The sequence below is a fragment of the Sylvia atricapilla genome, chromosome 1 (genome assembly GCF_009819655.1).
Source record: "Sylvia atricapilla isolate bSylAtr1 chromosome 1, bSylAtr1.pri, whole genome shotgun sequence".
In the NCBI taxonomy this organism is placed as follows: domain Eukaryota; kingdom Metazoa; phylum Chordata; class Aves; order Passeriformes; family Sylviidae; genus Sylvia; species Sylvia atricapilla.
Genome location: NC_089140.1, coordinates 8,965,734 through 8,992,672, shown reverse-complemented (window position 1 = coordinate 8,992,672; position 26,939 = coordinate 8,965,734). Strand labels below are relative to the sequence as shown.

The window sequence follows — 26,939 nt, the reverse complement described above, 5'->3', positions numbered from 1 at the left end:
AGTAAGCACAAACAAAGAAAAATAAATAAATTCACTCAACACAGAGTTTTATTATTAATTTGGCTGTAGCTACCTGGTTTTAGAGGGTGAGAATTCCTGTTGCTTTATCTGGCCTAACTGCCTGTCCTGGGCCACCAAGGTCCAAGCTCCTGCTCCCAAGAATCTGGCTCCTGAGCATTCTGCTCCTGCTTCAGAGCTCCTTTCCCCCATCCCTGTGGTGCCACAGGCTGTTTGCCAGCTAAGTGTGGGCTGGTTCTGCATAACTACAATGGATTGTCTCCCCCTGGTAAATTGATTATGTCCAGTGCCTGTACGTTATAAAGAAGCCAAAGATAACCACAGCCTTGCCTAATGGGCTGGAGAGTATTTGATTTGCAGTCCCGGCCCGTACATCATCTCAAGTGTCCCAATCTCTTTCTGGAATAACTATACTGTCTTCAGTGGCTTTTTTTCCCCCCATGTAATGTAGAGGATAATCAGGCCTGTCTTTCCTACACACTTCTACCCTTTTTTCTGTTTTAGGATTTTCCTTTTTTCTTTTGCAGCAGCTCTGTTATCATGTTTCAGATTTGACACATTCTTCTATTGTATATTCTCTGAATGCTCAGCAGCTAACACTGCAATCTGGCTTGCTGATCCTTTCACATTCCTCCAGAGTGCTGAAATAGAAGAAAAAAAACCCCCAATTTTTTAAAGTTTTTAACTGGAAAGTGTTGGGGTTGTTTTTTTGCAGCATAAATCTTATACCAGGACCTCTGAAAGGGAGTAGAAATAATTTTGTGTACATAAAGAACAGTGGTAGATGATGTTTGTCAGTTCTCGTAGGACCATGTTGCCTGCGAGCAGGAACAGGTTGCCTTGTATTCTCTGAAGTCTGTAAGGTATATAAAAGCATTCCTCGTACTGCTTTCTTCTTGGTGCATCTGTTCCTCCTGCACCCCAGTCTCACAGGGTGGGCAGAAGAGGAACAGGGAATGTTGTGTCGCTTCCTTTCTCCTTTGTACGTCCAGGAAGGCTGTGCTGTGCTTGGCTGTGTGGGCAGAGCAGCTCTGTGTCCTGCCCAGACCACGACATCTTACCTCCAAGGGTCTTTGTCCCCCTCCTGCACTGTGTGTTTGTGCTTAGCTTTTGAGAGGGGTTTGAGGCCAACCACAGCTACCCGAGGTTTTACCTTGGCACTCCCATATAGACTTGGCAGCTTTGTGGGACAGATGAACTAAAGTGAGCCTCCAACTTTCCTCTGCTGTAGCCCTGTAGGGACTCTCGGAAGGATGTTGCAAAGTGGAATATTCAGAATGGACTCATAGTTTTGCTTGTTCTATTGTGATGTAAGACACGCTTGGGTAGAGTAGGCTGGAGCTCTTCTGGGACCACGCTGCTCCAGTCTTAAGGGCACAAGTGAGAGGTGTCATCCCAAACAGCCTCGTGAGTGTGTGTGACGTGTGAGGGCAAGGACATCCATGGAAGGCCTGTGTGCTGAGCTACAGCAAATCAGACATTGAGGACATGGTTTGTGTTGGCTGGACAAGAGACCCAATTTCATTTCTCTCAACAGAGAAAAAGCTCCGGCTCCAGGGATGGGGGCCTTCTATCCAACATACTTTATTTCTCCTGTAATTTCATGCACAACAGGATCTGAATTCTTTCTAGCAGTTTAAAGAACTGTAAAAGGCAACCTGAGTGATTTAATGCACACCAGCAAGGCATGATAAAGGACTGAGACAGCTCACCTAACTTCTTTGTTCTGTGGTTTTTTCTGTGACATGTTCTAAGCTTTAATAGCATTAGTGTCTGTCCCTGTACTTCATTTCAGTTGGGGCATTCCTGCAGCTCTTCCCATTCCAGTTCAGGTTCTCAGCTTTCAGTTTTTATCATTTGTATTCTTAGCAATACAAATCATGACTGAAGAAGGGAGACTGTAAAAGGATGTTTCTAAAAGTTAAATCCTTCAAAGAAACAAAATTAATTTGGAGGGTGAGAGAGAATAGCTTTTGAATAGGAGAAAAATCAAATTTAGTATAAGTGGCTTATCCAGAGGAGAAAATTCATGAGGTTTTCTCTAGCTTTGTTGACCAGTTTCTGTACTTTTTCCTAAAGACAAACGAGTGATGTTTTATTGATGGTTGCTTGGGATGACTGCATTCTGAACAAGCACAGATTTTGACCAGGGCAACAGGTTTTTTTAAAATTTTTAATCTTTCATACTGATAAAACACTGTTGATTTTCAGTGCAGTTTTTGTTTTTTTTGTTTTTCTGTTTTCCTGTCTAGCTGACATGGTTGCAGGCTTCTTGATGATTCCAGCTTTTTCCTTTTACATAGGACGGCTGTTGTTTTGCAGAACCACGTTCTGGCAGCCTCTCAGGAGATCTCAGAAGCGGCTGAGAACAGCTCGACATTATCCTGATAAAACTCACTTTTGGTGTTGGGGTTACATGCTTAGCTTGGCTGATTACAGTCACTCTTGTCCCCTGGTCACGTGTTGCCTGACTTGGGGAGCCATGCAGTCCCTGCAGGTTGGGAGGCTTGTCCTTGCTCACACTGACAGCAGCAGAGGTTTGAAGTGGGCTGCACTAGAGCCCTAAGGGCCACCACCACCCATTTTCTGGTACTGCTTGTCTCAACATCCCCCTGCTCTTCAGAAGTGCTTTGGGGAGAATATTCACATGTTGGAGGCACTGATCTTTCCCACTAACTACTAAGAAAAGAAGGAGGGAAAGATGAAAAGGTAAAATTCACTATGTTGGTGCCTTTCTGACAGCGTGGGGAAAAGAAACTTGGGTTTTACCTTTTATCAGCTTCTCAGCTAGAGTTCATTCTGGCTTTCTGGGAAAGAAAAATGCCTCGAGTAGAGTGAAATGATGTGATTTGCTGGAAGAGGTTTTGCTGCAGTGGCTCACAGCACAAGGTGCCAGTGGCTGGCTATTTACATCAGATAGAAGAAGAAATGTGATGGATCTGAATGTGTTTTTGTGAGAAAAACAATGTACACGTCTAAATTTATCTTATATATAGTGAAATTATGTCACACATCTCCCTCTGTACTGTGTGGTAACAATATGTATAGTAACATGGGAATGTGAGCATGTAAATTCTGTGTATTGTGACCCCCAAGAACAAAATAAAGAGCTGCAGTTCCTAGTTAACCTCACTGGAAAGCACTTGGGTGTGTAGTTAAAGCATACATAAGGGTTGCCTAGCAAGCTGTTCCGAATTTCAGCTTCATTTTGGAGGTCTGGGTCAACTCAATTGCTCTGCAGGCATTGTTAACTAAGAATTTTGTTTGCTTCTTTGAGGGCTTTAGAAGTTAATTAAGTATAAATCAATGCTGGAGGCTTCTGTGAGTGCTGGTCACTCCATCGCCGAAGGGGCAGCACAGAAATGGAGGGAGCAAGGAAAAGGTGACAAGAATGATTAAGGGCATGGAAAATTCATGTGAAGGGAGATTGAAAAGACAGATTATTTCTCCTAAAACAGTAACAAGTAGTAGTATAGAAAAGAAAAAAAAAAGTGATATATAAAATGAGAAACTGGAGAAAGAGTGAAACTTTTATTCTGCCTTTGGCCAAGCACCGGGGCAAAGATTTTCAGTTATATTAAGTATGTAAAATAAAAGACTAATAGAAGAAAAGCTATCAGCAGAGAACAACTGCAACAAGCAACACTTTCTGCAGAATGTTGTTGATGCACAAATTGTTAGCAGGAATCTCAAAAACCAAAGGAGCCACGTGAGAAAAAATATTCTGTGATAAAACAGCTAATAATGTTTTAGAAGATGCCTGTAGCTTCATGTCTCAGGCCTTAAAATAATGCAAATATGAAGTGTGACCATTAAAGAAATGGGCCTGCTTTGAACTTGTCCTTCTGTGCTGTTCCTGTGGTGCATCTTGCAGACAAACTGGTGCTTGGTGGAGAGGTCCAAGGGACAGTAGTGACTCCCTGTGCTTGTATGGGAAAAGAAAATGCAGGAACCTCAGTAAAGGCCAGGGCAGTCCTTTTCTTTGAATGCAAACACACACATTAACCCCTTGCTGCTGCTGCAGGGTGTTTAGTGGAGCTGGTGCCATGGGACAGGGACAGCAGAGAGGCTGCAGCTCTCCTCTGGCCAGGCACAACCCTGACCCAGCTGAGACCACAGCTGTACAGAGAGACATAGGAGAGCCCAAGAGAAATTGTGCATTTTTGCTGTCATCTTCTCCAAAATATGAGGTCTCTCTGTATCTCTGACCATCAGTACCAAGAATGAAATCCCTGATAGTTTTTCCAGTATCTCCTATGACAGCAATGCAGTGAAAGTGTGGAAATAGTGACCATTTTTTAATCCCTAAAGACTTCAGTGATGTGTGATAGAAAAAATGTCTGTACTCAGAGACACAAGGAAACTCATACATACTATTTTTCCCATAGTTTAGTAGGGTTTCTCTGTATTACTAAAGATTTGCCTCTTAATAACCCACTGTGACTTAGTAACAACTTTGTTCTTTTCAGATCTTTCTTAATACTTGTGCACCAAATTTGCATTTGGTCTTCATAGCAGAGCTGAAGAGAGATTTAATTTTTTTTCTCAGTGGAGAATGGGTGAAAAGCAGCGAGTTTAGTTTTCAAATCAGGAGGGGGTAATGACTGGCAATTTTGACTGTCATGATAGATGGTGTTATAAAAAAATTTTGTCACTGATGGCCATCTTTGGTAAATGCTTCCTTTATCCTTGTATCACCTCTGGTGTATGGCTGCCTTCTGTGAAGGAAAAAATAAAGTATTTGAGGTTTTTAGAAGTTTTTAGGACTTCTCCCCTTTCTCTGACTGCTTTTAACAACTATTACCATGAACGCAGTTACACAGACTTAGGGAGAAGCAATACTAATCTTTGCAGTGGGGTAAAATAACATTTTTAGACATAAACTAGTGGCTATTTTGTTTCTCTCCAGGCTGGTAGTACATACTGAGTCCTGCTGGCTGCTGGGAATTCTTATTTCTAGCAGAAATGATCTCCCGTTTTCAGTCCTGCAGGGCAATAAAACAGTGGACTACACAGCCTTAATGTAGAGCTTTCCTGAGAAACTACAGCTGTCTTGGGACTGCTTTTTTGCCTGTTTTGGGCCCCAGGCAACTATAAACGCTGGGAGTGAAAAAGGAAACATTTGTGGCAGTTATCTTTAAGAGCACTGGCATCTGCTGGAAGCTGGTCGGGCTTTGGGTGGGTTAGACAAAGTCAAAATACATGATGGATTTACACGTGGTTCTGCGTGGCCTTTCAGGTTAATTCAATTGTTGCTATGGTTTATTTGTAACCCCTACTGTGCTGTGTGGCTCTTGCTGTGCTAGAGGTGAATTTTCTGTGAAAATTCATATTAAGGAGCAGCTGTGCCCTCATGAGCATGTATTAGAGTTAGTTAAGATGATGAAAACATGGCAAAGGTGGAGTTCATTTTACATGTTATTTTTTTATCTCTCTGGTTACTCCTTTAAGAAATCTTTCCTCTTCCAGCTTCATACTTGCCATATACTCATATACTTATAAAACATCACATGCAGGCACAGCTGAAATGTGGGAAATGCAGTTAAGAAACCAGCACTGGTTGAAACCATTTTTTTTTGTTTATTTTGGGTTTTTTTTGTGGCTGGTAGGTCAATCTGCTGTACCATCACTTCCAGAATTGCAGTTCTCTGAACTGCAAGGCGAGTAAAAGTCTGACATTGTCAGGAACAACCTGAGAAAAAAAAAAAAATTGTGTGCTTTTATACCAGTAGATCTCAGGCGACTTCAGGTACACCGTTTGCAGATATATCCTATTCGAAACACACACTGATTTCCTTGGAGTCATCCAGGCTGTCCCTTTAGTTTCTTAAGGAAGCCACCATGATGTCATCATACAGGGAAGATATTCTTTAAATCAGTCTAAAGAATAAGGACCTTTCTTTGAGTATCTCCTGTTTGTGAAGACCAGAGTGCTGCAGTCGTGTTTAGTCCAGCAGTTATTTCACAAAACTTTTAGAAATAAAGGCTCTAAACTGTCATACTCAAGCAGTCCCAGTCACGGTCTTTTATATTTTTGTATAGGAGAACATTCCCTAGCCAAGTAACTTAAACATAGTCTTCATATTTCACTGACCCTCTGGAAAGCAGTATTATCCCCAAAGATACTTGTGCTTTCCTGGCATGGAGTGCAGGGGCAATATTACCATTATTTCAGAGAAATATCATTAGACCTATGCTGTCGTGTCTTCCTTGGCAGCGTTTGCCATGTAGGAGATACCTGCCTCTTTCAGGAGCTTCTGGAGTATTCAGATCACTTCATCATTGTTAAGAGATTGCTGAAAGAATGAAAGTAAAAATATCTTCTCAAGCTGTGTTTCATATACATCACCTTTGGTTCTGTGCAAGCAAGAAATTTTCATGTGGGCTGGACACCTGGATATGTGTACAAGACCGTGGTGGCTGTTTGTTTGATTTGGTAGGATAAGACTCTGCAAATGTTTGAGCTGAAAGAGAGGGAATAAAGCAAAGAAATTAAAGAATTATTCTAAAAAAAACGAAAAGTAATTTTCCATTTAAAGTTAGCCGTGTTTTCTTTGCTTTTCCCTTTCCTTATGGCCTCGACTTTCTTTGTATACATGAGGAAAAGAGAATCGAAATTACATGAGTCGTCCCCAGGAAGCACACACAATGCTAAAATAATTGAAATTTTAAGTTTCACAGGCCACTGTCAAAATTGAGGTATTGTCAGGAGAGTGATTCTCCAGCCTGTATTGGGCTGTGATGCTCTCAAAAATAAACATCATCTCTAAGTTTTAGATCATTTAAAAATCAAGCAAAGCAACCCCCACCCCCCACCCCCTCCCAAGGTTCAGGGTTATATTCAGATATACAGAGTGTGGTACAAGAGGGGAGAGAGTGAACTGAACTGGACACATGAAGGCTGCATGGACGATCAAAGAAATATATTTTACTTTCTTCCTTTTTTCTTTCTTTTTTTCTTTCTGTCCCAAGATCTATCACATGCAAGTCTAGATAAAAACAAATTGTCCAGGGTATGGATGTGTAATGATATGTTTGATGCTGTGTCTTTCAAAATATTGCACTCAAACATTTTTCCAATATATTTCTTTATCCCTTTTCTGAAGGGACACAGATATCAGATCTAGTTGCCATTTCTGACAAGGATGGAAAATATATATGCAAATATTCCACATATGTGAACAGTTCTTTTATTCCTGGGCAAAAAGTATGCTAAAATTAAGCTAAAGCTTAAAAGTATGTTTCAATAACTCAAAAATAAATGGTAATAAAGCTGTAATTATCCCCAAAGCTACAAATACAGTAAATAAGTTAAAGTTAAATTTATAACACCTGCAAGCTTATCAAGTATGCAAAGGCAAAACAAAGGCAGCCAAATGACTTTAGCTTCGCCCTGTAGTAAAACTAAGCAAATTTAGTTAGAGAATAATGGTGTTTATAGTCCTAGATTCATTTGTTTAAAAGAAAGAGCTTATCTTATTTTTTCTTTTTTTAAATCTCGTTGTCTTATGACTCTATCCATTGCAGAACAGTGAAATCCAGGCTGTACGTGCAGACCTCAGCTCATCCTGTGAATAATACCTCCTGAAAAGGAGAATGAACTACTGTTAAATTAAATGTATTAAAACTGAGGGGAAAAAAAGGCATTTTAAAGGTCTTATTCCTCCATAGCTAGCATATAGATTACATACTTTCTCAATCTTCATCATACATTTTATTAAAAGATGTAGCCTTGAATCATTTAGAATTAAGTGTCAGCATTTTAATTTAAAATTTCTGCAAAATATGTTCGTTTCACATATAAAATTAACACAGTGTTCTTGTGCTCATGCCTGTTTAAGCAGATTTGTTTCTTGATTGGTAGAATATTAGGCAGGTCAGGTTGGAAGGGCTTGATGTACACTCAGCTCTCACTTTTTAATAAACAGTAATTTCTTTGTTTAGTGTCTCTGCATTTTCCTAGTAATTATCCATGGAAAGCTTTATTCTCTCTTATATTTTGTTAATTCTAGAATAATTGTGCCACACTTGTTTCTGGACCACCTCAAGTGATTTCCATTTTAATTTGCTAAACAAAAAATTCTTTATAGCATGGAAATGATGGTCTTATTTCCTAGACTTAATTTTTGGTTTTGTGCAAATTTTGGGATCAGTTACAAAATAGATTATTTCCATTAATACACAGTAGTGAAATTATATTTCTTTTTCTAAATAAACTGAAAAGTTGGTGCTCCCCTCAGATCCCAGATGTCCTGTTACTCAGATCTGAGGTGGCAGTGGCTGGGGAAGAGGAGCAGTGTTTTAGATACAAAGCTATTTTTGTTTGCTTTGGACTGAATATTTATCATGCACCTGGTACCAGCCAGAAGAGAATGATTCGTGTGCCGTGGTCACTGACTGGACTTGGAATACCTGAAAGTATTGCTTAGGGGATTTTCATTAAGGATTTGCAACATCCTCTCTGCAGGCAGCGTTGAGGTGGAATGGCTCATCTTTAATGACTGCAAAGCTCTCCTGCCTGTGCTGTGTCACCCTGAAGTTCTCAAAATCCATCTCTCCAAATAAAGCAAGGGACAAGATTCAATATTACCCATTAGCCTCAGTTACATCTGGCTTTAGTTCTACTGTTACCTATACTCATAATCTTTACCAGGGCATATACATATATAGCTCTCTAAAGCCAAAAGTTTCAGTACACTGTGTGGCTTTAATGGATTTTCCAATTTCCTTGAGTGGATTTTCCAGTCGATGACAGATAAAAGTTTTCTCTGAGTTCTTTTCTGCTGTCTTGCACTTCTGTGACACCAATGGCTGCTGTGTGTCACAAAGGCACGTGGAAGAAGATGCAGCTCCTGTCACTGGCTGGTGACAGTGTTAGGCTGGTGGCCTAACACTTCTGCTGGTAACAAGTCACATCTCCAGACCAGCCTGGACAGGTGTCTGTGGGCTCCATTTCTGAACAGACTTGATACCTCCTTGAGAGGAGTTCAGGTTCAGAGACCCACTTAACCATGGTGGCAAGACTGGCTCCCGGTTTTGTCCAGGAGGTGCAGCAAGTCTCTTTATAACCTTCTTTAAATGTGGAAAAGATATATTTATGCTGCAGAGGGGCTCATTCACTAGTGGAGTGTATGAATTAGAAAATCTGTTTGTCGTACCTGAGGAAATAGGTGCACTTCATGCTTCTCCCAGTCTCTGTATGGACAGCCAAGTATTAGGGACATTTTAGAACCTCATTATGAAGAGTATTGGGGGGTTTCCAAGAATACTGTTTATGGTTTGTTTAAGGTTATCAATTGTGTGTCAAATAAAAAGCTCACTGCAGATGATCATAGTGCAGTACTTTGAACTCATTTAACTCAACATTATTTACAGAATATTTATCTTGGTTATGGCAGTTTTTGTCATACAGCAATATTACTTCTCCATTATATACTGCATGTGACCACCATATAAGTTTGATAATAAATGTTGGGAAATAAAAAACAGAGTAAGTGCCTCAGTATGATAGCAATTCCCATGAGGTGGGAAATAATGTCATAAACTTCAAATTACCTTTTAAATAAATGTTTATGTCCAACCCATCCATTAGATCATAGCCTGAAGGTCAGGAGGATCGTTTCTTCATCTTTCACTCTATGCATTATGGTTGCTTTTTTAGGTGTAAATGATGTTTTTAAATGAAGAATGGATCTCGAACTATACACAAACAATGGCTAGACATTACTGAGTCGCAGCATGGCAGAAATAGCCTCAGCCACTGTGCTAAATATAGAAATGCAGCAGTGAATTGAATTCATTCTTAGAAAATATTTTTAATGGCTGAGACAATACAGAGATGCAGTTCATGTCAGTCTCACAGTATGAAGCTTTGACATTTTAGTCAAGTTTGAATTCTAATTGTGGTTTGGTAAATGGCTGATTTTCAAAATGCTTGTGAGAGTAAAGATTTTGGAGAGGAAGGCAGAGCACACCTGAGCATGCAGAGAAGTGCCCAGGTAACAGATATTGTATTTATGAGGGTCTGAACCATCTAGAGCTTTGTGCATTTGGGAAGAGATGCCAGCTCAGTAAGTGCCACGGGATGGTGTGAAACACCCCACACTCTGGGACCCCACTATTCCCAATACCTTTCTTAGGAAGGGAGCATTGATGATCCATCTCAAGGCGAAATTCCACATAAAGACATTTCCCTGCTTTGAGCTGGACATCCTTCGTCCGTCTGTCCTGGTGGCACTTGTGTGGCTCCCCAAAACACCCCATGCATCAAAGCTTTTGTATGTGGCGGTCTTGGAAATATTATCACTGTAATGCAAGGCTAGAAGCCCCAGTGGGAGCTGGAATGGCTGGGCTAGCAGAGAGGTGGCTTTGGAGAAGCAGAAGCTGTAGCTGTCCTGAGGTGGCTGATGAGTGTTTGGGGATGGGGCCGGGGCTGGGCTGGCTGGGAGAGGGGGAAGGAAGAGCTATCAAGGCTGTCAGACTGGTCTGGAAATAAATTCAACCCAAAAACTTCTGTGTACAGACAGGGGAAAACCCTTGTCATGGAGATTTAAAACTCCAATCAAGAAATTCCGTGGGTTTTTGGCTTCAGCTATGATTTGACCTTCCTGTTTACATTAAACATTTTTTACGGCGGAGTGCGATGACGTGGTTGCTTTGTTTGAGGTATTTGATAGTTACAGCAGTCCTGGGAATAATTGGTTTGGTTCTATATATGTCAGGAAATAAATATGTGAATATTTGAGATCAGGTACATTTTTTTAAACATATTTAAATTTGTTATGATTTTTGACTTCACCTTTTTCCACGAGGACCATGAACATGTTAAACTTAATTCTTAATTTTAAAACATTTCTTTGTAATGTATTAAATACTTCATGTCCAAAAAGATCTTTTTGGTTAGAAGTTAATCTATTCCAGAACTGGTTGTCTATAATATTGTTTCTTTTGTCATTATAATTCATGTAAAAATGGTACATTAATTTCTTAGCGATCACTTGATCTCTTTTTTGTTAGCAGAGCTCTATAATCCTTTCCACAGCAACCACTTGTAAAAGCAGAGGATTATGGCTTGAGGCAGGATATGAACAGCAGGAACAGATCAACTTAAAAACAAAGATCCTGTTTGAGTACAAATGCTATTGTTAGCACAGAGTTGGGGTGAGTCAAGTGGCAGGATGTCTATCAGAATATAATAAATTCATATCAACGCCACATGGCGTGCTAGCCAGAAGACACATCCTTCTAGCAATTGTGTGATAGACCTCTTATTTTTATACCTTTACTAATTATACTTTTGCTTAGGCCAATAAACCATTCCCTCTGGGAATGGCTGATGCCTAAACATCTGAGCAGCTTTTTGATTTTCTGTAGATTTATTTTTCTGTCTAAAAAGTTTCCGCTCTGTTATACTTTTCCCAAAATCTGCTAAAAACAGGGATTTGAAATTACACTACTGCAAGGTCATTCTGAGGTTAGCAATAGCCATTGTGGACTGTTGCTGTCTTTTCTTATGAAGTGTGTGATCCTCCAGAGAAAAGGAGAAAAATAGGTTTTTTTCTTTTTTTAAAAAGGTTTCCTATATTTAAGAATAAGAGATACAATGGCATATTTTCCTTTATTAAAAAGTCTTGTGTTTAATACTGATAGTTTAACTGACCTAACACTGATATCTATGACTCAATTCAACATATTTTTGAAATTTTATTTATGTTTCTAATATTTTTCATGTTAAGGTTAGTAGGAAACTACAAAGGTGCTGAGTGACAGAATACATACCACTCTAGTGTGGAAAACCACTACCTCTGGTAAAAACTAGAAAACCTCTTTCAGGGCCTAGACAAAATTAATAAATATACTAAAATGTAGTGATGGAGTCAGGTAGCCGTTTCACTTGGAACAGTCTTCTATACATTTATTCCAGAAACTGACACCGTGTAGTAATCTCTGCTTCCCAAGCTTCTGTTGACTGCATTTTTGTATTAGACAGGGAAATATATCCTGTTTATAAACTACAGGAATTTCATCTCACTGTATCTTAATTTGTAGATGCACACATTTATTTATATGTATATACATACACATGCTGTATTAAACACCATCAAATAGTAAAAGTCCACATAAGCATTTCTAATGGCAAGTAAGACAAAACTTTTGGGAGAAAATAATATTAGAAGGGAACTTTAATCATTGTCATGTGGTAACTAGAGGAGGACTCAATACGGTGGTTTCAGGGAGTTTGTTTGAATGCTTGCTGCTGCATGGATTAGGATCCCCCTTCAGTGTCCTAAAGTTTGCAAGGTTAAAAAAAGGCCCAAACATAGTCTTAAGTAATATTTTGAACTCCAGTCTGAAAAGAAGATTTTATTGCAGTTGATAAATAATGGTTTTCAGATCATCCTACTGATGGCACTTGGGCTGCAACTAAATTATCAATGAATAAAAAAACAGAAGCCATGGCATTCCAATGGTATGAATTTTTCAGCCTGTATTATTTTGTTAGCCTGAGGCAAGAGATTGTGCTCTTTACTCGTCTGTGCAGAATGAGTAATCTGTGACAAATGTGTACCCACACTGTGTGAGCAGTATGGCCACATCCTATAGACTCACCAGTCTCACTGCATGGCACAGGCAGCCAAGGACCTCTCATGGACAATAGTCATATGTTAAAAAAAATTAATTTTATTACAATGTCTGTGATCTCACTGCCATAGCTGATTCTAACAGCATTACAGATGACAGTGTAACTGTGGGTCTGCTCATCCTGTTAGAATCAGAATTTTGTGCTGTCAAGAGTTGGTTTTACCAGCAAGATTTTCTGTTACCTAACCAGAATTCTGTATATTTGCACAAATTCTATGCATGAGAGCAACTGAAAACACGTATTCCCAGTGCTATCTATTTTGGTGTTTCAACATGACTTGCATTAGTGTATGTGATAGCTTGAATTTTCTTTCTTCGCCAAAGCTGCTTAAACAATACAATGACAGATTTCTGCTTTTATTCTTCGTTAATGTCATTCTTCATCCTCTCTGCCCCACATCAGGGAGGAAGTGTTGCGAGTTTGCTATTTTAATGAAGAGAAATGAGGCATCTATCAACTAGGATTTACACTGGAGAGCACATCAATTCAGCTGCCTTGAGCTTGCTGAGTTTGCATATCCAGGGCCAAGCAGTGCTCTCAATTACTCCTGTGCAACCCCATTAATTTCAGGAGGTTGTGTGGTTCAAAAGTGGCTTTGCAGAATGTGGGGGGATATTAGGGGGAGGAAAAAAATAAAATACATCTGTTAGAGGAGTCAAGCTCCAAAATACAGTTTTTGGTTATCTACATGAGGATGCGCGTGCAGTCATAATTGCACTTTTGGAAGATTAGGGTAGTCATCGTGTAGTAATTTCATTGAGCATCCCTTTGTAGCTGTGCTTAACAGAACAGACAGCCGCCCAAAAATTACTGCAGCGAGGGGGAAAACACTTCCAGCCCTGGAAACATATTGTAAATCATATGTCTGTAGTAGGCTGTACCCTGCAATTACTGTTAACCGGAGGTGGTTTCCTCCTCTCCCTCTCTCCCTGTAGGAGCTATGCCGCCAGCGCATGGCAGTGAAAACCTCTGACCGCCCGGAGCCGCTGCACTCCTCCCGGATAAACAGCGTTTCCTCGCAGTTCAGCGATGGGCCCATCCCCAGCCCCTCGGCCCGGAGCAGCACCTCGTCCTGGTGTGAGGAGCCAGCCCAGTCCAACATGGACATCTCCACCGGTCACATGATCCTGGTAAGGAGCTGCTGCCTCCACGGCGCGAGGAACCGCGACACGGAGTTTTGGGCACCCGCTCCGCTTTTGGGAGGAGATGGCTTTAAAGGATGGGGAGATGTCTTTTCACAGGTGGAAAATATTCCTGAGCTTCACTGGTAATCTTAATTTCATATAATTAAAACTGAAGGCATTTTTATTTCCATTTCTTTTTCATTATGTCTTTGTTTTTCTTCTCTTGGGAACGTTCTTTTATCTCGGACACATGAATTGTTTGCATGCTTGCTTTTAAGAAAAAAGGCCCATGCTGTCTTCTTGTCCTATTTATTTATGTTTACCTCAGCTTGGACAAGTGAAGAAAGCTGCCAAGTTTCTGATCAGCTCACTGCTTTTTCTCATGTGTCTCCAATGTGTGGAGGTATCTGAGCTGAGAAGGCAACAGAGGATTAGTGATATGGAACAATTTGTTTCTGTCACCCTTAGAAAAGAAAAGGGATCTGAATTTTGAGCCTTGCCTGGATTTTTTATCTTTTTTTCCCTTGGATGAATTCATTCCAAGCTGCATTCTCATGTTTGAAATTATCCAAATATATTCTGTTGATGAAGTCTATGTTGAAAATCTTGGGTTACTTCCAAGAACAGCTTGGGACCAGTAACAGTGTAGGAGATGGACACATGAAGAGTTTTTTGTGTGTAAGAGTCAGAGTCCAGTGGTTGAGACTGGTGGAGCTTGTTTCTGTCCTGCTGGGAGAGTTGTAGAGTAATCCTCTATTTTTTGTACCTTATTTTCATCTTTCTTTAAATATTTACTGTCTCTCTAGAGTGCATTGACATTAGCTAAGTAGAAGTTAGGTGATGGTGAAGAACTTGACCAAAAGTTGTGTTATTTTGTTTTATGCATTTGACTTCAGCTTTTACCTAAAGTAAGTAATGTTGATAATTTGCCATGCTTTTGGGAACTTCTCTCCATCATGTCATACTTTTGGGTCATAATTTTAAACTTCTTTCTTTTTCTGGACTTATATTTGAAAGTACTATCTTCTGAGGTATTTTTCAAGTTCTTACAAGTCAGCCTCACATAACAGAGCAAGGAATGAAGGTAGGCAAAACCCAAAAATCTGGTTTAACCTTAGTCAAGTTACTGACCCCTTTCAGCCTTGATCAAGTCAGCTATAAAACTGAGCAAAAGCAGGTAGGATTTTAAACCCGATGCTTCCTCAGAGTATATCATCCCAAGTAAACACATCTCTGCCATCCCTCCCCCCAAAAGTAATTAATTATTACGTTAATATCTGGTAGACAAGTGCAGTTTGGAAGGGTTGTTCCCATGACAGAAAACCAGTTGATACAGTTTTGACTGTTCCACTTTTGTCTAACCATAATTAAAATTCAAAAAAGTTAAGTAAAGTTAAGTAAAATACTTGGGGGCTGATGGGGGGAGGATGGGGAACCCCAAACATTTCTAGTTGTCCAACCTCAAAATAAGTACAAATTCTGAGGCAAGGTTCAAAAAGTTCTGAGGCGATATTTGTATGGAAATAAAAGCAAAAATTCCTGTGTAGATAGAAATATGCATTTAATGTTTGCAAACAGTTTCAACTACTTCAAATTGAGAAAAATTGTTTTCAGTGATATTATTGGGAAACAGAAAAATTGTCTCAAAGTCATGCTGTAAGGAGACAAAGTTGCATATGGGAACCACTTATTCTGGCTCTGCAAGTTTCTGCAAAATTGCAAGAAAGAATTATCTTCATATGGCAATAAATAAGCTTTAAAAAATAGATTGGTCAAGATCACTGTTTCAGTGTTCAGTGTCCATAATTCAGTCAATCCTCTTTAACCCTGGATGAACTCATACATGTGTTAACTATCTAACAGCAGGTGTTGTATCTTAGATGGTGAGGGTTCAAAGAAGGGTAAAGAAATGCTGTAGTGTTTTGAGAGTGCAAGCCACCCAGAGAGAGGAAAAACAGTTAATTTGTTAAGTCTAACCTGAACAAACACAAATCAGTGATTCAGGGGAGTCTGCTTATGTGCCGTGGCATACAGGATGGGGAAAAAAATTGTTCTTAATGGACTCAGATGATACAGTTATGAAGAAAACACGTGTTAGCATGGAAAGGATGCATTTAGCTTTGCTATCAGGGCAAGCCTAATAGGAGGGTCAGGCAGGCAGTGGGATGTTTACTTACAGAAGCAGTTAAACCATAAATACAAGATTTGCCGGAGGCGAAGCTGGGTTAGCTTTACATGGGAGGATCAGCATCTCCCAGCTGCAGCGCAGAAGCAGAGGATTGGGCTTGATCATGTTTTGTGTCACTGTGGGTCACAGTGAAACCAGAGAGCTGACCCAGTTTATGTCCTGCTCAAAAATAAATGCACATCTGTGTAATACCTTATTTACCTGAATTTCTCTCCTTCGGGGGATGCTGTGGCTTGTTGGACCTCAGCAACAGAAGCAGCTCGCCAAAGGTGAAGTCTTCCTCCCTTTGCCCTGCAGATACAAGTGGGGGAGAGTGAGGAGAAACTTGGCAACTTTTACACCATTCAATACAAGACATTTTTCAGTTCCTCTCATTTCCCTCTGCCACAATCCTCTTACCTTTTAAATTTTGTAAACATTTTCTCTGAAAAATGTCTCAGTGCCCAAAACAGCAATGAGAAGTATTAGCAAGGGGCCTAGTAAGAATGGCAAATACCCTCTGCTTTGCAGGGTAAATACACTTACAGGTCTGTAATGTGTTTTTGAGCTCCACAGTGTGCAGTGAAGGGGTAGTTAGCTGAGCTAAGGCTCCTCGGTCCTTATTGCTCATCCTGCTCCTAGGGACCAGGATCTCCCTAAAGAAAATAAAACAATGGATTACTGTGTAAAGTTGCAGCAGGAAATAATTTATTTTGATTCATAAACAGAATAAAACTTTAATGAAAATAGCTTAGAAGTGTGTGGCTGCTGAACGACTCCACTGGATCTTTTTCAGAGCTGGCATTGGTCAGAAATATTTGTGAAGATGTTCAATTTGCTGGAAAATGCTGTCAGTCATAGCTGCAGTCATATCTAAGTCACCTCAGCTTAGGGTTTAGTGTTAGCCCATTGTTTATAGTGCTCGAGGTGTGCAGAAACCAGGAATCTCCCACAGCCTGTGGAGCAGTCTCCTCACTTACTGGAGACCAAAACCAGCCTTCAAAGGGAAAAATCCTGCATTTCTGCCACTTCCCTGTGCAGCGAAGGCAATGCCTGTGCACTGCTGACAGCACTGTGAGGTGGTTTGAGCTGTTGGCAGGAGGAAGCAGGGAGGGCTCAGGAGGCCCAGAAGGACAGCGATAACAACATTCAGAGCTTTCTTTTTTCTTTTTTTTTTTTTTTTTTTTTTTCCTTTTCACTGTCTTTTTCATCACATTTCTAACAGGAGGGTGGCGCATATGGCACATTTTGATTCTGTCTTTCTGAAAAACCCAAGCACTTTGGAAAGTGTAATCAGAGGAGCATGTTTAATGCAGTCATGTCTGTGGCACTCACTGGCTGGTTTCAGCATGAGCAGCGACTCAGGACGTGTGCCCTCGTTTTGATCACCACTGGTTTTGCAGGAAAACATCATTTGGAAGGTCACAACAAGGGAAAGAATAGGAACTTGAATTTCCACCCACTTTATTCTCACGTGAATGTCTATATTGCAGCTGACAAGAGAAGTTCTAATAAAGGGCAACAATTCCCTTTGTTTGCAGTTTGCAGTCCAGCAAGAAAACCAGAGGGGTTTTAAAAGTGATCGGGAGAGATTTAGTCTCCCTAACTTGGGCTTCTATATTTTAGGCACTTAATGAAGTGTTGATATTGACTGGAGTCCATAAATTCCCTCTCTGGTTGATGAAGTGAGTGGGTGGCTGTGAAGGCCTCCAGAGAACGAGGCAGAGTGGATTTGTCTTGAGATTCCTCCTTTGTGCCTGCACAATCCAGTTGATGTTTGCAGCTTGCATGAAGGAGACTCTTGTATTTGTGCTCTAGCACAAGTTCAGCACCAAGGTGGATTGGATCCTACACCTCCTTCATGTATTAACATGCTTTTTTGGTTAAAATAATTACAATATTTTTATGCGGTGTTAAATTGAGAACAGTACTGCAAGAAGGGAATGTATGCTTTTGATGAGAACATTAGGAGGTTGTTATCTGAATACCATATAAGAGAGGGAATTTGAAGAAGCAGAAGTGATTTTCTGTGTTTTGCAGGATTTTCTGTGTTTTGCGGGTTTTTTTTTCCTTGTAAAGACAGATGTGCAAAATTTGGAACATTATACATAAATTAGAAATTCATAAAGTGAATTTACAAAAGGTCTTTTTCAGTATTTTTTGTAGCTGAAGTCTGAGGAGTCTTCTCCCAGAGGGCATGAAACTGCTTTATGTATTGGAAATGATAATAATACCTGATTGTTTGTGGTGATGTACTTTTCAGAAGGAGAATAAAGTTTCATACTTGGGTTGAATGAGGTGATGGGAACAGATGAACTAGAGTCTGGAATCTATGGCCTTTTATCTAGGAGATATAAGTCTGCTTAATCCCCTTGTCTTTGGCAATATGCCTGTAAAAACCAGGACATTTACCACAGAGGAGTGAAGGTTGGCTTCATATGAGAACTTTCTGTCAAAGTCCTGGGACAGATTGTGTCCCAAAAGGTGACACAACATTAGATGGGGACGTGGGGTGGGGGCCTGGTGCTGCTAAAATGGGCAAACCCCAGCTGCTGGATTTTACATCCATTTTAGTTTTGATGCTGAATCACTGGCAGGATTGCTGTAGGACTGGGGAGGGTAACGAGGAGGGAATAGTTTCCAATATTGAACCTGGGTTTTTTTTGATAATTTTGGTATCCTGTACTCTCTGAATAGTAACTTCTTGACAGTTTCTTAGCAATTTCCCCCCTCACTCTCATTTTTTGAAGTGAATTCTTTTTTAAATGAGCTCTATGGGGTTGCAGCTATAGATTTTTTTTTTTTAACTTAATATGGAAAAGTGTAGAACTGAGTGACTGAAGACACATTGCAACAAGAAAAAGTATTTGCTAGATCCTGTACTACATCTTGCTGGAATTCCTTCTTTTTATCCCTAAAGCTGCAATAAAATTGGGAGCAAAAGGCATTTCTCTAAATGAAGATAAAAGCTCCAGCATGTAAGGACAAATAGCACTGAGCTAGAAGCAGGTGTACTTTCCACCTTGACCTTAATCCATATACACACTGAATATCTCCTGAGCGAAGCATCACACAGGGCATGAGTGCAGTGCACTGCCTGGGGACACAGATGCTGCAGAGGTGATTAATGCTGGCAGGGACAAAGGTGAGGAGTGCAGGTATGGAAAACAAGGTCTTTGTCACAGTCATTTGTTTGATTATTAAATGCGTTCTAATAGTTTTTTTTTCCTTTTCCCTCTCCTTCTATCAGCATTAATACCTCTTCATGCATCTCAAGAGTATAAACACCCTGTTTAAAAAAAGCTTGTGACTGAGAAAATGAAGAAAAAAAATCCTCCCTCACATGGGAAGGGAAAAAAGTCAGTGGCAAAGTTTAGCTAAAAGCATAAACTCCTTGCACATGTGCTAAGTGGATCTAAACCCCAACTTATCTTTCAGCTGTGCCAGTATAAATAATTGTAGAAGTCTCACAAAATTAAGTCCCAAGAAAGCTTTGGCCCTAAAGGCCATTTCATCATGAACAGTTGGACAGGAGGAGTCACAAGGGAAAGGGCTGTTGTGTATTGCATTACTCAGTGACAGGATAGCCAATATCCCAAAAAAGACATAAACACTGTGGATGGGAAAATCTTTACCCATCTCTCCCTGAGTTGTCTTGCTTTTAGGGACAAGCAGAGCTGACTGCCTCCTGAAAGATCTTCTGCTGATGAAATATTGTTTATCCCTTCATTTTACATCTTTTTTTCCCTCCCTAAATGTTTAAGTTGTTTTGAAACATTTGCCTATGTTTGCTTAAAGCTGGGACTTGAGATACAAGAGCAAAGAAAAGCTGCGAAGAAAAGTGAAAAAAACCTCGTGGCATATGGAAACAGCTCTACTAATAGAGCCATAAATCTAATAAATGGATGTATGTACTACATAGATTACATCAATAAAACTCAGAAAAAATATTCATGAACACGTTACCCTTTGATTCTTCCAGTTTTATTTGTTTCATAGTAAGTTGCCCCTCATTTTCTATATTAGTTTTGTCGAATGGGCCTTAGGAAATAATGACAATTGCAGAGTCAGTATTAAATCAAGAAAAACATTCCTTTGGAACATAGTATGAAACTGATTCCAAAATCTTTTTTCCCTAAATTTTTCCACGCCAGTTGTTTTCCCCTAATGTATTCCTGATTAGAAATAACTCACCAGATTTCTGTGGCTACGTCTTGCTGTGTCATTTGACTGTAAAGTGTTTATTCCAGCTTTGTTTAAGCTGCTTTGGTTGAACACTTTTATCCAACTTACATCACTCCCTAAGGCTTTTAGTAGAAAGACAGAGAAAACATTTCTCTTAATATTCTAGAATACTAATTTTAAAAGTGTTACATTGGGAGAAATGTGTGGCACAAAACTAGGTTTTGCAACTATATGCACCAAGTAAAAAACAAAGGATCGTTTTCATGTCTGAAACAAATCTTGTTGGCTATCTGGACTTTTTTCTGTTTCACCCAGTTTTCCTGCATTTCTATAGGACATCCAGGTAATGTCAAGGCAAGACAAGTATCAGCTGTAGCAAGTAGCAATAGATGGGGATGTCATGAAAAATACGTGAGTTCTGATACTTCAGGTTGAAGGCAAGGAATGTTGTTGGATACTCAGCGGCTTCTCAGAGTCTCATGAACTGTGGAGCCTCCTGGAGGTGAACATTTATCTGGGATATCTTGTCTCTTGGCTCCAAATACATCCTCAGTGATGAAGTGCTCTTGCTGGATTTTTCCTATTGTGCATGCTAACATTATGCATTAAATCCTTGATAATTCATTGTAGCAGATACAGCAGTTAATCATATTTTGGATCTAAGAGGTGGAAATGCTTGTTTAGAAGGATACTAGAAAGAGAGCCATTCAGGAAGACTTCTCAGGCAGGGGACCCAAGATGATAATATATGTTACAGAGTATTTCTGAGCTGGTGGCAGAGTTCAGATGTGAGAAAGTGGTGAGTTTTGACTCACTGTGGGTAAAAGAAATGACTCACATGGGTTGCTAGACATGGTACTCTGCTAAGATCAAATGACATGTGGTAAATGGGACTACAGCTTCAGAGTTTCTCAAAATGTGTAAGAGTTTAGGGTGAACCCAGGACTTGCTTCATGATACTTCCAAAGAGACACAGTATTGGCACTGTGTTTTTGCACTGCTGTGCCAGTTGCACTTTAGGATGCCCAGGAGAACTCCCATCAGTATCAGAGCTCTTTCTCTTTGTGTGGGCTATGCCAGCCAAAGTTACTGGACATGGCCTGGTTATTTGTAATGAAGACAGTTCAGTCCCTCCACTGATTCAACAAAGTTTGGTTATGCTCCTCTTCAGGGCAAGATTAAAAAAAACTTATACTTTGCTTTCTGCAACTCCTTCTGGGATTAGACCATAATTTGGCAGTGTTTTCTGAGTAAGGTAACAGAATTTGGGTGGTATTTGGAAAATTTGATGTGTAGGACACAGACAAAATGCTCCTGTGATGATCAAATTTTGCATATGCACCCACGACGCAGCTGTGGAAACATTTTTAAATAAGGAGATAAACATTAAAATAATCTGTGAAGTTTGCTTGGAAGTGGATGACATAGTATTTGCTGTTCAATAAAAGAGGGCTGTCTTACTTCTTGGTCAAAACCAGGTAAAGTATTCCACCCTCAAATATTACATCCCTACCTTAACCAGTATGCCTTTATAAAAGACATAATTCTACAGAGTTTGTCTCCTTTATATAACTGTCCTTTTGTTTCAGACCAGAGTAATATCTTACTTTTTTTCTAGTTGGCAGATCTCCCTCAATGCTGTCATGTCTCCCTTATCCTCCTCTCCTAAACTCATGAGCTAATGCTGCTTTAGGTTGCCAAGCTGGCCAAGAAAAACCTATTCATAGCAAGGGAGAATTATGAGTTGCCTCTTGTTGCTGGCTGTATGTTGGACCTTTGCATTGAGCTAAGAATAGAAGGGAGGGGTGATAAACTGCTCACAAGCATCACCTCCTCCAGACACAACCTGCCATTGCTCTAGGAATTATTCTCTGGCTTTTTTTCTTTCTGGAATGATTATGAGGGCTGGTGTCCAGGTCCTAAAAATGTTTTTGTCCTCTGTCTGGTCAGTAGTAAATCCGTCAGGCTTTGTTGAAGGTGGTTGGTTTCTGGATTTGACCCATCTTTAAAAAGTATTTCTTTGACTATGTATCACAACTGCGTTATTTTTAAGATGATTTATGTGAAGGTTTGCCACCTTCTGACTGGGCTGTTTGAACCAACTAAAATATTCCCCTGAACATCCAAAAACCCTACTGCACATAGCAACTGAGCTCTAGTAGCTGTCAGACTGCAGTGGATTGAAGCACATTTCTGTACATCTTTTATTAAATATGTGCACATGCAGCACATGTGTTTAAAGAAAATAGAAGATGACAATGTCTCCTTTTTGGATGCATTGTATTTGTCCTTCACCATTGAAGAGAGTCTGGTAATTGTAAAGCTGTTTAAGCGATTTTATTTTAAAATTATAAAGGTACTGAACTTGAGAAAACAAATGCAGTCAGTTATTTACCACTGACTACTTCTTTCATTCTTTCTGTATTTAATTTAACTGGACTTTAGCTGGTTGCAAATAAAAACACTAAAGCACTAGCAATGCACGCCATGATTTGTGTTCTTGCTGTCATGCAAATTCACAGAAAGAAGGAAACATATTAAAGAAATTTGATAAGACCAGGTGGTCTGAGTGAATAATTTCCCTTTCATTAACATATTCCCCTTATTAACTCTGTAATTAATTGTACATAGCTAAGGAAAGCTATGGAAATTGCATTTTGAGATGTATCAAAGCTGACTTTATGCTTCAGACTTCCATGCAATTTACTATTAATGAAGCAAGAGATGGAGGCCCCAAATCTATAATTATTACTTACTATTTGAATGACAAGCAAAGAATTTTATCAGCACAGTTTCAAATGAAAGGGGATTAGCAGCTAATGTTGAAATTGTTAATCTTTCTTATTAAAATAATTTTGACGAGAGTGTTTAGCCTGAAAGAGGTTTCTGGAACATCATTTACCATTAAAACAGCTATTTTCTGAGGCTCAGTATGAATTTGTCTAAGTTTGACAGCAGGGTGCAAATATTTTTTAAATGAATGAATATTTTATGGGAGCTAAGGCTGCTCATGTGTGAGCTGATGCCGAGCTGCTTGCTGTGTGCATATTCCTAGAATGTGTAGCAGGATGGTAGTTCAATATCCATCTCAGCAAAGTGAAGATGTCTACTGAGATAACAAGGGGAAAAAAAGCTGCAGCAGGAAAATCTGAGAGCTGAAATTGCACCCACGGCTGTGTCTGCAGACGAGTGATTAGCAGGTGGGAGCCCAGTCAGAATCAGGCCCTAGATCTTGGTGATATATTTATGACACAGTGTTACTTCATGTTTATTTAGGCCTTTTTATACGTTTAAATACTGGTATATTTTCAGGGTTTGTATATTTTTTTTAGTATCATGTGCCTTGAGATGACTGTTCAGTGGTGGGTGCTTTAGACCTACATGCTTACTTGTGTACAAATACCATGAACAGCAATGGTATCCTCTACAGGTATAGATAAATATTTGGGAGCAGATTGTTGTATATAATATATACAACTTCTCTGTGATAATGAAAAACCATTTAGCATTTTAAATTTTAAAACTTTTCCTTGTGATATTTGCAACTTTCATCTCTTTCAGCAGTGTAGAAATGAAGCTGACAAGGCTGTTTGTGCTCCTTGGGATGAAGAAATTGCAAATATATAGTGACATTAATGGTGAAAAGTACAGCAGTGATAATTTATAAAATTTAATTTGCAGTGGTCTCAACCACATCAGTACTGGAGGAGATGTATGTTAAAGAACCCTGTTAATCTGCCTGTGTCACATTACAGAAAAAAGCTAATGGAGAAGACGCCACGTGTCTTTGAGAGTGACAAATTTTACCAGTAGAATAGATAGAGATCATTTAAATGCTTTAAGACATTATTTGCATGAATAGATAGACTGCGTATAGAAGTACCATCAGCACAACAAACCCTCATGTACCTGCTCCAAGCTTTACCTCTGTGTGGAGCATGTGGGACTTCACTAGGATCACCCCAAAAACTGCAGGTTACAGAACTAACCTTTTACCTGTAGTCCTACAGTGTTCCTTGGAACAGTCTTGCAGAGGGAGTACCATTGCAGCAGGAAGTGTCCTGAAATGTTCACTTCATTCATCAGACAATACCAAAGGAGTTTTAGCTTAAACATAGCAGTTGGTAAATAGCATGCAGTAACAGTACCCAGAGAAGCACTGTCATCATAAAATCATGTTTTGTGTTTATTATAATTATGTGTTAGGTCAGAGGCATCAAGGGTGCTTAACCTGTAAGAATCATAACAAACTGTGTAGACCATGGCAGTAAGAGACAGTCACCATGCCAGTGTGGTTGGCTGGGGTGCACTTAAAAGATGGAACTTTTCAAGGATGGAGCTGATGCAGAATCCAAACCCAAAGCTTTTCTAAATGCAGGATTATTTCTAATGCAGCCATTTATCTACTGCTTTGTCTGCTGCTGGGGAAGGCACCTGGAGGGGTTTGGTTTATTAACCACAGCAAGATGCCCAGGGCAGTGCTGGCTCACAGCAGAGGGTTGTCCTGCTGCTTCTCGTGTGTGTGTGTGTAATACCTGCCTGAGAAAAGTGCTTTCTTCATTGCCTCCTTTCACCTTTTGGTGTCTTTGATTGTACTGGACCAGTTTGATTGAAAACATCATGGTAGTGTCTAATTGCTGTAGTAAATACACTAATGATGCTTAATACACTATTTCTTCTGGAAGCCCACTAATGGCTTTTGTTTCATTTGAAGCTCTGTTGTAGTCAAGAAAACTTTGTGGTGTCTGAGGGTATCCACCAGTCTTTGACTTACCAAAAGCATGTCCTCATAACTGAATTTTGAGAAACTCGAATTCTGGGGGCTGATAAAAATATTTTGATTACAGTCACCAGGATCCTTTCAGCTCCCTTCAGTAACCAAAATAATAATAAGCCAATGCTTTTATACTACTTTTGATTAATAGATTCAAAGCTCTTTTTAACGGTCAATGTCATTATCCTGTCTTTTTAGTCCAGGAAACTCAGGCACAGACAGGGAAGCATCTTGACCAAGACAAACCTTAAGACTGAAAGCAGAGCCAGGAGTAGACCCCAATTCCCTGGTGTCCCAGTGCTGTGCTCTCACAACTCATCATATTGACTTTAAGAGAAAAAGGGTTGGATTGAAGGATAATATTTCTGCCCTTTTTTGTTGCTCATCACTCTTTTTTAAGACATGAAAGTATAAAGGAATTCTGGACGTGGGTTTGTCAGATTTCATTCTGCAAGTTTAGTTTTCAGCTCATTATCTAAGAGCAAAATATTCCATCTTTGGAGAGCTGACTGAAAGATATTAACTACATATTGAAAAAGCTTGTGAAAACCAAACTGAAGATGTGCAGTCTATAGTAAATAACTGTGATGGAAAAGGATGCCTTCTACACATTCTTTGAGTCTCTTCTGAATTGAAAACGGTTTTCTTCAAAAATATGTGCCAAATCTGCTAAATCCTTAGCAATCATGCACATGCACCAAATTTTGCCCTTTTTCTTTCTGTTTAACAGTCAGCTGTACTTTTACTGTCTACTCAAAACTACTACTGTCACTCCCTCAATGTATTCTCCTTGTTCAGCAGTTGAAGGGAAGGGTTCCAAGGAAAAGAAACAGCATGCAAGGAAAGGTTGAGAGTTATCAGCTATGACCAAAATTTGCTTCTTCCCATTGCATTTAGCTGTGTTCTGGTTTTTGTTTTTCTGACTTCCTTTGCAGTATAGTGTCTTCTTTCATCATTTCACTTCTTTGTTGACCTCTCCAGTCTGTTCTTGGCTTCTTCTTCAGTCCTCTTTCACATTGTTTTTTCCTTGTTCTTATTTTGCCCTCAGTCACTTCAAATATTTTCATCTGTGGATTAGACCAGCGTTCCTCAAACTTCTTTAAAGTGTTATCCTTTACTGGCTTCCATGGAAACCCAAGAGTCCCAGGAGTAGGCAGGATTCAGCTTGTGCACTTCTAAAGCCTTTCTGCCATCACTTCACAATCCCTTTTGAATGCTTTCATGAGAAGAATATTTGAGAATCACTGAGCTAGGCCAGCATCAGTTGAAAATCCCATGGTGTACAGATAAAAGGTTACCTGAAAAATGGGACACTTCCTCCAGATTTGGGAGCTGGGTAGATGCCAGCTGCATCTTTCTCACAGCCAGCATTGCTTATTCTTCTCCTGCATGTTGTTTCACAATGGCTGTGAGTGTGACATGGAAGAGGTAGGGCAGAATTGTCTTCTCCCACAGTCATCTAAGCTTCTGTGAAAAAAGTTTCTTCATTTCTTACTGTCATAAAATCATAAAGTCATTTAGGTTGGAAGAGACCTCCAATATCAAGTCAAACCATAAAAAATCAGTATTTCATTCAACCTGCTTTCTGATCTGTCTTTTATAGTCAAGCTCTTTGATTTTACTATTGCACTGAGTTTAATGTGCATCCATGGGACTGGCAGTTCACTGATTGTGTTGCTTCTCTGTGTGCAAACATGGAACTTCCAGGGAGTGGACATGGTTCCAAAATGGTCCTGAGTGAAAGGATGTAATTGTTGAAGATGTTTGTGGAGTTTGAGGTGTCCGTTCTCTGCTATGGGAGATTCTAAGGAAAAGGCTGATTATCCAGTCTGTTCTTTCCCTTATTTTTCTCCCAGGTAACCTAATGGTCACTTGTGCTTGTATGCACAGCCTGCCTCCAGGCTGTGGGTATAGCATGAATTGCAAGAATTTTTGAATTTCATGTTGCATGTTCTCAATTTTCTACAACCTCTGTGTATGTTTAGGCACAAACTCTATCAGCTCGATATCTTACTTTGCCTCACCACC

At 39.7% G+C, this 26,939-nt stretch overlaps 1 protein-coding gene across 1 annotated transcript in view; it reads left to right on the top strand.

Annotated features, from left to right (window-relative positions):
- The window catches only part of PTPRN2 (protein tyrosine phosphatase receptor type N2), a 629,378-nt gene that overhangs the window by 534,714 nt on the left and 67,725 nt on the right, over positions 1–26,939 (top strand). Inside the window, exon 14 of the mRNA XM_066314564.1 lies at positions 13,597–13,791. Within this exon, the coding sequence (XP_066170661.1) occupies positions 13,597–13,791 (195 nt within the window). The remainder of the gene's footprint in view (positions 1–13,596; positions 13,792–26,939) is intronic.